General features: G+C 35.6%; 1 protein-coding gene across 2 annotated transcripts; it reads right to left on the bottom strand.

Moving 5' to 3' along the window:
• Window positions 1-5,938: 5,938 nt before the first annotated feature.
• On the bottom strand, window positions 5,939-12,907 carry LOC308421417 (prolactin-7C1-like; the record flags this gene model as incomplete). Of its 2 annotated transcripts, XM_080917779.1 has the most annotated exons (6): window positions 5,939-6,157; window positions 6,762-6,941; window positions 8,437-8,544; window positions 10,245-10,283; window positions 10,980-11,158; window positions 12,877-12,907. In XM_080917779.1, 6 exons carry the CDS (start codon window positions 12,905-12,907, stop codon window positions 5,939-5,941), a joined length of 756 nt encoding a protein of 251 aa, XP_080773905.1. The 2 variants fall into 2 exon arrangements, with proteins under 2 accessions (XP_080773905.1, XP_080773906.1); XM_080917780.1 differs by lacking the exon at window positions 10,245-10,283.
• Window positions 12,908-13,282: the final 375 nt, after the last annotated feature.

Below are 13,282 nucleotides of genomic sequence, written 5' to 3' on the forward strand. Positions count from 1 at the left end.
TACTTTTCTTTGTGCCTACAGTGTGTGTGTGTGTGTGTGTGTGTGTGTGTGTAAAGTCTTTTATTTGCTGTTTTACTTTGATATATGCTGTGCTGGTAGACCTGCATATGAGGCTTTTACTTTCAGTTTCTGAACAATGTCTGTTAGGAATTCTATAATAGTTCCATCCATTTATATTTTTACCTGCAATGCATAAACATTCATTTTCTTCCATTTCTTGTCAAAAATTGTCTTCTTGAATATATTCTGATTGTATGAGATGATGTTTGAACACACTTTCTTTTGCATTTACGTTTTTCTGTTGACAAAGTACATTGAACATTTCTGAAATGTTTAATAGTGTACCTGGGTTTGTCAAAATTCAGGGATCCCACATAATCTATGGTCTCTCTATGATTTGATTCTGTCAGTGTGAAAGATAAAGATCTATTTCATTTTTTCTAAATGTGCATACATACACTTTCTTCAGTAACAATTTTAATGTATTTTATGTTATAATTTGTGTACTTCTCTCAAATATTAAATAGGTGTCAATTTGTAGGTTAAGATTAGCACATTTTAGAAACTTTATGTGTGTGTATCATGTGTGTTTCCAGAATGACTGTTGTTGCAGCATGTACCAAAAACCCTTTGTGGTGGTCAGAAGACAACTTCCAGAACCATTCTTCTCTTCACATTTTGATCTCAGGAATCAACTCAGGTCATCAGACTTAGTGCCAGGCACCTAGACCCACTAATCCCTCTCACCTGTTCTACTTCTGGATCATCTCTTAGTCTGCATTTGGTGGTGTGATGACACTATGCTGTTTCTGTTACTGTGGGTCTCTAGTACAAACTGAAGTGAATAAATTTGATAACTCTAGCCTTATTCTAACTCTAGCATGTTTGTATTTTCAAAACCATTCTTTCTCTTCATGTGACTTTTAAAATTGTTTTCTCATAGTCCCCAATGAATGTCATTGGAATTTTGTCCACTAATAAATATGACATATTGACTTGATTCAGTAACATATCCATGTTCACAATATTACTTCTGTCAAGCCATGAGCATCCCCAGTTCTCTCCATCTTCTATGTTTTTTTCTGTCACTCTTTACTGTATCTTTATGTTGTAGTCGTTGACCTCTTTCATCTCCTTTGACAAGTTTCTTTATGTTTATTGCATATAATTTTTAAAGCCATTGTTAAAGGCTTTATTAATTTTCAGTCTTCTTTATGTCCAGTAGGAAGTGCATGTTGCTTATACACACCACTGAACTGATGACAATCCATCATGTGAAAGAGGGTTTTTTTTAGTCAAGTCTTTAATATCTTTTTAGTATGAGAGCATAGCATATGCCATGTGAGTTAATTATTTTTCCATATTTTTTATCTTAATTCATCTGGCTGAGACCCTTTCTTCTTTGTGAAAGTTCACCACTGTTTCAATCTTACTGCATGTCATTAATGTTTTTTTCCCTTTGTGCTAATTTTGGTATGTTCAATCATCAGATTTTCTAGCATTTACTAATGTTCTTAATGTATATCATAATTATCCTGTGTTTTACTGTAATCACATGCAAGCACATGTTTCATATATAATTTTATTAAATTGAGTGGTGATCTCTCTTGTTTTATTTAGATTGAGATTATCAACCTTCTTCACTTTTTTGAAAGAACAAAGATTTTATTCATTAGTTTTTGTAGAATTCTTTAATCTTTTTATTAATAATCTCTTCACTGGCATTTACCATTTATAAACATAATTTTTAAGTCAAAAGTGTTATTTGTGCTTTGGAGATATTCTGTTATATCATTAACTTTGTGTTTGAGATCTCTATAAATTTTAGTGTAAGCACCTATCTGTGCAGGCACTTGTCAGTGTGAACTATACCTTTGATTTTTGCTTGCTAAATCCCAAATGTTAACTGTGTTTTCATTCACATATTATTCCAGAGTTTAAATATGATCTTGATTTGTTCAATGGCATACTGTTTATTTTGTGTTAGAAGTATTTTTATAACAGGATTGTTTTCTTCTCGTAACTGATTTCTGTTTTCATTAAATTTTGTTCTGTGATATCCTACTAGGCATTATTTTGTACTTAAGGGATGCTATATGACCTAAAGTGAGATCTTTCTTAATGTGATGCTTCTTCAAGAAACATTAAGTAATTGGATCCCAGATTTTCATCCAGTCAGAAAACAACATTTTTTTCTCTTTTGTCATGTGGAACATATTTTAATTTTTATGAAGTTGAAGCTTTTATTTATGTGTAAACTTCTCATCTGAGCTTCTTAAACAGAGACTTAAATCATTAATCCCAAAGCTAAGTTTTACATTTATAATTATTATTTACAAAGACATTCGTTATGCATTTTCTTTGGTTGCTTGTCTGTTTGGTTGGATTGCTATTTGTTTTTCTACCTTTTCATGTTCATATTCAAGACATTTTTTTTATGTGTAATCTGCATTTTCTTTTCTGTTATTCCCTGGTGGTTTTTCTCTGTCGTTTTGAAGACAGATGTTTAAGTGGGTTTTGGTAGAGTTGGTATGGCTGTACCAGCAAGTGAAAGTCATAATGGGGGTGTTTGTCTCCTCATGGCTTTCAGGGATGCATTCTTGACCATATTACAGCAAATTGTACTATACATGCAATATGCAGTTTGACATGGCTTAGAAATCATATAAGCATCAAAAAAACTAGTTTTGGAAATGTCTATGACATTAGCGAGCTCTACAAGATTCCAAATGAAAAGCCAGAATATTCCAAATGAAGTATTACAGGATTCCAAATAAAAACTTACAAGATTTCACAGGAAGACCTTTTTAATGGCTCTGTCCTTGACCATGAACTAAGCACAGTTTGCATAGCAAATTTCCTAAATTTGCCAATGACCTTTTTAATGATACCTAAATTTTGTGAGATCATTATTTTCTTTTATTACTCTTCCTTCTCCTCCTGCTTCTCCCCTTTGTAATAACAGAGCATGCAGTGAAAAAGCCAGGTCTCAGGAGACTTATGGAACAATGAAAGAATTACAAAAACAAAAACTGGTAGGCAAATCTGTAAACAAAACTGGTTATGTCTTTAAATAAGGAAGAAGTTGATAAAGTTGATAAAAATAGTGATTTGTATCAGGAGATGGAGCAGAACATTCAAGCGTGGTTACAGCAGGAAAAGGACCAGGTCAACTGAAATTCAAGTTGGTATACCACCTGGAAATATAGAAGGACTCTTCCATCCCATTTGCTGATGGGACACTAGGCATCCAGGATATATAGAGTACTAATCCACATCAGTTCCCCTTCTGACAATGAGGAAGAAGCATAACATGGATGTCTTTTAAATATAAGACATGGTTAAAAACAAGGAAAGGGTCTCAAGGAATGTGATATCTAGAGCTTACACCAAGAATATACAGATTCTGATACAGTTGACTTGTATGAATTTCTTTAAACTTCACTGAAGGAAATGAATCCGAGGGACACAATGATGCTGATAAATATAGAACAGAGGATTCTGGAATTTAAAGTTTCCATAGATGACTTTATATCACTAATTGCCATTACACTAGGGAGCTGCTTATTTGGAGATGGATGACTATCATCAATTAAATCAGAATATACAAGAATTCCTAAAACCTTGTCCTGAGAGACCATAGGAGCTGAGAACAGAGAAGTTCTTAATTATTTTTTCTTCTCTCATACAATATATTCCTACTACAGCTTCTCTCTGTCCACTCCTCCCAGAAAGTTCCCAAATATACCTTCTTCCCAAGATCAACTGCCCCTCTGTTACCCTTGGATATGAGCAGGCCTCCCAGATAATCAGAGCAGGCACAAACTTCCATATCAAAGTTGGACAAGGTAATCTAGTAGAAGGAAAAGTGTCCCAAGAGCAAGCAAACGAGCCAGCAGTGACCCCACTCCCACTGTAAGGAGTCCTATAAACAGCCCATATGCAGAAGCTTAAAATACCATATGCAGAAGACCCACTCAGCCTCCTGTTTCAGTCTCTGTGAGTCCCTATGATGCCTCTGGCTCCTACAATCCTTCCCCTCCTCTTCTGAGGGGTTCACTGAGCTCCACCTAATACTTGGCTGTGTATTTCTGCATGAACAGAGATTCATTCTCATGAGAGATAAGGCCAATATGGTCTGGGATGATAGCTTAATCAGAGTTTCATTGAAGAGGTAAATCAATGGAAAAGAGAGAAGATATCAAAGGGTTGAAGAGAGAAATTCTGTTTAAAGAGTTCTGCCAGAACAGATGTTTAAATGAGTTATGGGGAAACATAAAGTATGGGCCAGAGCTCAAGCAACTCCCAGAGAAGCACAGACAGTGACCTCACACCCCGGGAGCCATGACCTAGAGCAACACAGGCTCAGATTGCCCAGTCGAGGTTGCGTGGCTCTGTCACCTAATCCAGGCGCTTCAATGGAATCTACATCCTCACTGGAGGTTACTATAGTGGAGATGGTAGTGAGGAATGTTATCTAGGCCAGATGTGGCACTCACCAGGTCGCCTCATTTCATCCTGACCAGGGCCTTCTCCCTGGTGTTGTCCAACATTAATCTCATTAGCAACTTAACTTTCTGCTCCTGACCCACTCTTCATCAACTTGAAGAATCATATGATTTCACAGCAGGCAAATTATCTCAACAACTCCTTCAGATAAATGAGGTTCTACTGAAGCAGCTGGCCCATTCTCGGCTCTATTCCAACCCCAGATGTTCTCTCAGCACCTTCAGCAATTGTCTTATAGACCAACAGCATGCATGCCTACATACATACAAATTCATCCATGTCTGTGCATGGATGTCAGTGAAAACACTAAAGTATACATCAACAGGGCCAGAAGGATAAAGATTTGTATCATCTTGACAGTGACACCAGACCAACACACAAAGATGCTGGAGCCCTATTATATCTCTCAGTTCTCAGCACTCTCTTCCATTACTGTCTTGCCTTCACTGGTCAATCACCTATCTTTTCTCATATAATTCCCTGAGCCTTGGAGTCCTGCACAGGGTGTTGTTGGGAGCTGTTCCCTCTTAAGCACAGTTATTAGAGAACAATCTCTCAATATTCCTTTACATGCTCTATGACTAGTTGATTTACATGGTGTGTCAGAGAGAGAACAGACTGACGAAAACTAACAGGAGTAAGAAAGACGTTCAGATCTGTCTCCACTGACCTGGAGACAGTAGATGCTCTGATAGAAAGGGGGCTGGAAGTTTCTGATCTTCCTGAAGGTTTCACCTGTAAAAAGGTAAACACATTCTTTACCAAACTAGTCATGTCTGACAAGAAGTTCTAGTAGTTTGTGCCACACTAACAGAAAAATAATTTTATTGTACATAAAGGTGCTTACTGAATATATCCACTGTGAATTTTATTTAACCTATTTTTGATGTATCGAAGTCTAGAGATGGACCCTGTTTTAATGGCATTTTTGGTATTCTTGCTACAGAAATGCTATTTCTTCAAATACATTTTACATTGAAACCTGCAGTGTTAACACTACTCACCCTCTTTCAATAAAAAAGGGGTATTTTAAGATGTCAGATAAGTATCCCTTCTAGTCACTTTTTGCTGACTCTACATACCTCTAGCCACAATAAATATATCTGAGAAACTTTATTCCAATTATGCACCACTTTGAAGACTTTGAAAAATTGTCACACTGGAGAGACTTCCTGGAATTTTAAAATTCCTTCTTCTTATAAACCTCCATAACACAAAAACTCTCCCAGAATGGAATCACCAATTATTTTCATCTCACAAGCTGGCATTTCATGTGTTGTATACATGATAGGCATAGATGAATGCAACAAATGTTAAGTGAAGAGAATAATGCAAGATGTTTTTGTTTCTCTTTTATTTTATGAAAGCGAACCATTACACTCAGACATACCTTGAAAAGTATGAACCATAAGAAACTTCAAAAGGTTCATCAAGGATCTTCATAAAATTTTACAGAGTTGCAGATGTCACCACTATAAAGCACACATTTCAGGTGCTTGAGATAAAGGTCAACTGTAAATGTGTCAATACGCAGACAGTAAAACAACTTATAAAGAGCAAAAAATTGATGCTCTTTGTCAGTTGCCTGCCAGGATGACAGATCTGTCCACAAAGGGTAGTCCTTATTTTCCTCCATCCCAGGATGAACCTAATGACCAAAATGATAGTCAGACACTTTATATTACCATGAAGTTTATGTATTTGTCATCTTTCCTTCTAAATATTAAATTATATTTAGGAAAATATTAGTGGTGTAAAATGTGGTCAGAAGCATGAATTTCCACAAATCTAGCACAGACTACTACAAATTTCTCATCTGAATGCTGGATTGGAAACACATGGGTACATTTTCTTAGGTAATTTATTGTAACTGTTATCAGTTTCAATAAATTGATAACAGTTAAAGTTTGATATTTCACGACAAGATAGAGGACCAGGAAATTGGAACCTGAGTGTAGATCTGTGCAGCCAAGAGGCAATGAAAGCATTGTTGACAGTTATCTCACATAGGAGGTAGACAGGCCAGGGGTGAATGGGATTAGAGAGAATGAAATAATCAAGAACACATCACTTGTCTCAGAAAAGTTCCTCTCTAAATGATGGTGTAGAAGAACAGCTTCATGATATGCCCATTATTGTGCTGAGGTTGCATGTAAGATGGAATGCCTACACTGTGTTCATGAGAAGTGCTTTTACTACAGAAGACACATCAGTAATGCAGGAGAAACATGGAAGGCAAGGCAATGACTCACCTTGCTGAGTATCATCATAATAGTCTCTAGAAGCTCTCTGTTTAGTGTCCTTATGGCTTTGACTCGTATTAAGATTGCATCAGGGGCACCTTTCATCCCTTGCAGTTCGGTCTCCATGTGGTACAGAGGTTTATTCCAGGCATTCACAATGCGGAGTATAATGTTCAGGAAGTTCTCGAGCTATCCGTAAAAAGGAGCAACCGTGTTAATGACAGAGAAATATACAAGAATTAGTTATGTGTGGTTTTTAATTAGAAAACATGAAACACAAATATTCTTATGGACAAGATGATCGACAACTGTAAATATCAATGATCCAGTTATATTTTGCCAGAATGAATAAACTTATGTAAGGAACAAAATTTTGTAACAATTCATAATAATTATAATATTCTGCTGTTCAAATTCTACCACCTCCTCTCCAAGTAAAATTTACATACTTTTTTTTTTTTGTTTTTTGCTGGTTCATGGGCATCTGAGACCAGATACCTCCATTCCAAAATACAAATCATTTAACTCAAATTCACCATTCTAACAAACTATATTGATCACACTCACACTAGATTATGATAACTAGGTTATTTTAGAATAATAATAGAAAGATGTAATGAGGGCAACCTGGTAGTGAGAGATGTGATTTCCCAAGTCAATTTGGATCCTTGCCTCTAGCAAAACCATCTGTGTGTTGGCATGTACAGGGGAAGAACAATGGTACCTATGACTTTAATGACATCAACTGCTGATGGCATAGAGGTTTCTGGGAGCTTGGTGGCATGTGTCTAAAAATGAGGGCTGGAATTGAACAAATAACAGATGGCAATTTTTACTAGTCATGAAAAAGAACCAATTACATTAATCTTTAAATCATCACTTTTACTATATCACGTAGCTTTTAGGAGGGATTTTTGTAATAATAGTTAAAAACCATAATACCCTGTGAACCACCTAGTCCTGGAGAAGGCTTCTAAAAATATTTACCAACTTCCTCTTTTTCTTTAACCACTTTGGCATCACCTGTTTTTATTGTTTTCAAAATGACATCAAATTAATTCATTAGGAGATAAGTTACAGCATCAAAACAGAAGGAAGAGGTCATAAAACTTGTAAATGCACTTGCAGGGATATATACACCTCATCACAAGTGAGGATATAGAAACTTTTCATATAAATACAGGACTAAATTGTAGAGAAAATTCATTCAGTCTCAGTAGAAAGTACAAATATCATGAGGTGAAGAAAACAAAAAATCAGAAGCAGGAGAGTTGTGAGAATTAAGAGTCTGCATGAGGGTCGGTAGAGAGAATGTCACCCAAGGTGAGACGTAAGTGACTGATGATGCAGACAATTGTGTTTGCGTGTCTTATGAAGAGATATAAATGTCCTAGTCCAAGGATATGCAGCCAAGTTAATAAGTAATAATTATTTATTATATAGTAATAAATAAAAATCCAAATCAGACATTTTGGGGTGGCCTCTGGAAACTTTTGGTTCTCCTACAATATTTTTTTAACATTTGTTTTAACTTAAAATTCATCACCTCTTCACAGATGTTTTTCTTCAGTTACTCACTCTTGCCCCATTCCCTTGAGTCTTTAATTTACTGTTTATAAGAAACTAATAAAAGTGGCAAAGGTAAGGTGCTTGTTTAGGTGAAAAACCTGGTCTGAAGACTCACTGAGAGCTTTCTGGCTTCCTGCACGGTTTCTGAAATGTGGAGGGAAAATGTGTGGCAGCTGTTGAAAGTCTCAAACATGCGCTTCATATCCTGAAAAAAACCCAATACCTAAAAACAGTAAAACAGAAGTGAGTTAGTTCAGGTTTGGGAATTAGGAAAATGAATCTATGATGAGCACATAGATTAATTCAATAGCTCTCTCTCTCTTTTTTTTTTCTATTTACACATGAGTGCTACATAAATCTGTGATGGAGAAATTTGAAAAGTTACCCCTTAATCTATATTTTCCTATTAAATTTGTAATCTCAATTCGGTGTTTCATCAAATTATTTTTCACTTCTCATTCTTTTTCCCTGTTTACTATGGTCTCTTGTTCTCATATCTCAGTATTTTTTGTTTGGAGAAAAAAAGCTAAAAATATTAAAATTATAAATACAAAATGATTCAATGATAATCTGCTTATAATGTGATCCCAATGCTATTGTTTCTATTTACCTATATTTATTAATCTTTATTGTCTGTTTGGATAAAGTGAAATGCTTCTAGGTGTTATAAAATGAAAGCTATAGCTTTTACTAACACTGAACACTTACTAAATTGTACCATACTAAGTAAAACATAACATTTGCATATAATTTTATTAATAGCAATTGTAAATTTATTAAATTTATTAAAAGTGTAAATTTATTAATCTCTATTAATAATTAGATAAGAAATGTTCATCTGTAAATAACAAAAATCAATTAAAAACAAAATATAAAATGAAATAAAAAAACAGACTTTTAGCAGTTGAGAGCTCATAAAAGGCCATGAGCCTAGTGTCCTCTCCTTGATTGACATAGGGTCGTGCCTGTTCATATTTCTAGTCCCTCTGCACATGCCTTACAATGCAGTTAAATGTTATAGCAAAGTAGCAGTGCACTCCATGAGGAGAGACACTGGAGCCTGGGTCCTGATGAAGTTGCCTGGGAGATAAGCCTTTCTTAATACTGAGTTTATTGAATAAATTTTATTTACTTTTCAAATGTTTTCCCCTTTCCCATATTACCCTCCATATCCCTTACCCCATCACCCCTACTCCTGCTTCTATGAGCGTGTTCCCCCACCCACCCTCTTTCTCTAGCCTCCCCACCCTGACATTCCCTTACACTGAAGCATGAATCCTTGGCAGGACCAAGGACTTCTCCTTTCATTGATGCCCAACAAGGCCATCCTCTGCTACATGTGCAGCTTGAGCCAAGGATCTCTCTATGTGTGCTCTTTGGATAGTGGTTTAAACCCTGGGAACTCTGGGTGGTTGGTATTGTTCTTATGGAGTTGCAAATTCTTTTAACTCCTTCAATTTTTTTTCTCTAACTTCTCTATTAAGGACCTTGTTCTCAGTTCTATGGTTGGCGGCAAGCATTCACCTCTGTATTTGTTATGAATAAGACTTCTACCCATCTATAATTCTTAGAATTCATGGGGCTTAATAAGTCTAGCCACATTAAAATCTTTATGTTTTTCTTTGCTTTTCTGTTTTGCTTTTCTCTCCTCTTCCCTACTTTTCTCATCAATCAGAGATTTCCCAAAGTTGTCCACTTCACAAGTTGTCCACTCCTCATTCTCTTTTTAAAGGGTATGCTTTTCTTTAACTTGTATGAGAACAGCCTTGAAAATTGTTTCAGGGATTTTTGTTATACAGATTGCAGTGCAAATTATAGTCTGATGACTGTGGGTTGTTCTTACTCTTTTTTTTTTTTTTGCTTACATGTCTGTTTGTGTGGCTGATTAGTTTTAAAGAAGATAAAAATTAGTGAGGTACTTACAATTTTTTTGAACATATTTGAAGAGAAACCATCGGAGAACTAAAACAGCATGAGAAGATGAAAGGAAACATGTGAGTAAGCACAGAATGAGCACATGCCTACTGCAAATGCAAAGATGCATTCTCTGGCTCCAATGTCTCCTCACTAACACTGCCTGCTTTGGAAAAGATAAGATACAGCCTTTGGAAAGTGATAAATGATGTCCCTTCTAAACCTGCCCTCTTACTCATAAGCATTCCTAGAAAACTTTTGTACAGTGATGACTGGTATTTAAGAGTTTCTAAGAAGCTTTATATTATTTTTTATGTTTCCTTACTGGCACCTGTACAGTTTATATCTGTCTTATGTGCTCTATTTAAATTACTATCCTCCACTTCTCCTGTATGAGATGTTTGCCAATTGGAGATGCCAATGGCGGCCAAACTCCTGCAACCAAGGTAAGAAAAGCAAATCTCTTTCAGAAATATAAATATTGGGTTTTATGCCACACATGTCAATGTAAGAATAATTTAGTTTAAGAAAAATTTCATGTTACTAGAGAAAAACTTTGTAAGTCATTGAATTCTTTAAATTCTTTGTAATTTAACAAAACCGCTCCATTCTCCTTGTCCTATTCTCCAATAGCTTGTGCTTTCCCTTTTCTATGAGATCTGTGTTGTTAAAAGTATGTTGTGAATCTCTTCTGAAATATACCAGAACCATTGGCTGAGACACCGAAGTAAGGGAGATACTTACAAATATCGTGCGCATTTCCATAATGAGGGTGGTGGTATCCTGGGACACTTTGATGGCATGATCAAACAGGTCCTTGAGAGGCACCTCACTATAGCCAACCTCATTGTTGTTAATGGGAACTGAAGTCACAACTTCCCACTGGAGTAGGTGTGACATCAACAACAGTGGAAGTATTCCTACTGTACAGAAACACACATTACACTGAGGTTAGCAGTGTTAATTCTTTCTTTTATCTCTTCCATGCTGCCATCTTTCTGTCACTGTACAGCTATGGTAGTGAATATACAATTTCTAATAAAAAACTTCAATTAAATAATTATAATCACACAGATAATAGGGTTTCTGAACTTGATGACATTACCTAGCTGTGGATTATTAGAATTTATTCTCAAGTTTTGGACCTTAAACTATTGAGCATTTTTAAGTCCTTCTCCAGAGACAAATTGGTGTATTGAGAATTTATGCTGATCTTAAGGAGTCACTGTCTCCCAGAAATTCTTGTAACTGAATAGGTAATATTTGCCTGATTGCAAGGACAGTACACTACCATTTCAACTTCAATCGTGACAAAAATGAGGCATGCTTGTCTGTTATTCAATACTGAGTTTGCAGAGAGTTCTGTGATGAAAAGGATTATGGAGGCTAGCTTTGCTCAGTCCCAGTAATACACACATTCATTTGTCATTTTACCCAAAGATTAAGATTATTTTGTTAATGAATTTGAGCTTTACAATAACCCTGTAGGTAGACTGGGCCAGTGTAATATTATTAAACTATACTGTTAAGAAAATACTTATGAGATTAAGTGATTTTTTCCTTATTCTTATTCTTAGCTGCTGTGGAAAGAAAAATGCCAGCACTATACATTTTGTAACCCACAGTAGGATGACTTAACTATATTGAGTTTTCATATATATTTGGGGTGGTATAAACAATGCCTATAATAAAATATAAGTATCACCAGACACTGTCATTTGTGAAGTTCAAACTTTACTTTTGATCACATGATCGTGTGACATAGCAGACTAGATTTTTTGTCAACTCTCATTGCTCAAACAAAATCTTCCTTTTCTCTTTATAATGATTGATGTTAGTTTCACCATTAATTTTATTTCACAGATAGATAAAAACAGAACTAAAGCATATCAGTATTTACACACTCAGCAGAATGAACCAGCAAAGTCTCAGCATGAAAAATCCATTCACCTTTAGAGATAGAAATCTGAAACAGTTCTCTGTTCCATTAAATTTTAATGAATGTAATTGAAAATGTGTAACATATAATTGATACAAAAATCTCAAAGCAATATAGATCCACATCTCCTAGCCATGTCTATTGTGTTTCCAGAATTGAAGATAAGCTTAAGTTCACTCAAGTCATGATACTCCTAGCAGAGACCCAGAAATAAGAACACACTACTTCCTTCTACAGTAGTTACATACTGAACCCATAAACTTCTGTGTTATCATTACAGTCAAACATGTAAGTATCTACAATTTTGGGTTTTAGAGGTGAATCAGTCCACATTCTGGAGATCTCCTGATTGTACACTGTTGACCATACACATTGCTGATCTCTACGATTAGACTTAGGTACTATTCCTCTTTTTTTTTTAGATCAAGGAAGACGATGAAAAATGTATTCAGATATCACTGAAAGCTCCCCTTCCAGAACCACTGATGGAAGAGTATTGTGTGCAATTTCTTTCTAGAGTAAGACTTACAAAGTACTTCTCAGTAATATGTGGCTTTACTTTTGTAAGTTAGTCATAAATAAGGGTCCATTCACTTCATGTGTAAGGATAATATCTACAAAGAAGCAAATTACCTGAACAAGCTTTTTAACATAGTGCATTGCTTAAGCTCAGTTGGAAGAAAGATGGTCAGAAATACTTACAAAAGGATGGCTGAGTCAAAGACAGTAGCATCTCTAATGAGTCCAGCCACAGCTTGCCTGTTGATTCTGGAAATCTGCTTCACAGTAGTTCTGCTGTAATTTTCCACCTCTACATATTGCAGTATACTGTGCCCAAGGCCATAAGCAGCTAGAAGAGTGGAGGAAATGCATACCTGCAATCTCAGTTATGGCTCCATAATCTTTCACCCCAGTGATGTCAAAAGCACCATAATTATGATGACTAAAGTGGTCACTTATGCATCTTTTGCCTTATTTCAAGTCCAAGACCAGGTTCCAAATTAAATTATAAAGAAACAGAGTCATCTCTATCTCATAATATTGGCTGAAATTTTATGACCTAGGAAAATAGCTATGCCTTTCATTTTGGTGACCTTTATGTATTTTG

Source organism: Micromys minutus, assembly GCF_963924665.1.
Source record: "Micromys minutus genome assembly, chromosome: 6".
Lineage (NCBI taxonomy): Eukaryota > Metazoa > Chordata > Mammalia > Rodentia > Muridae > Micromys > Micromys minutus.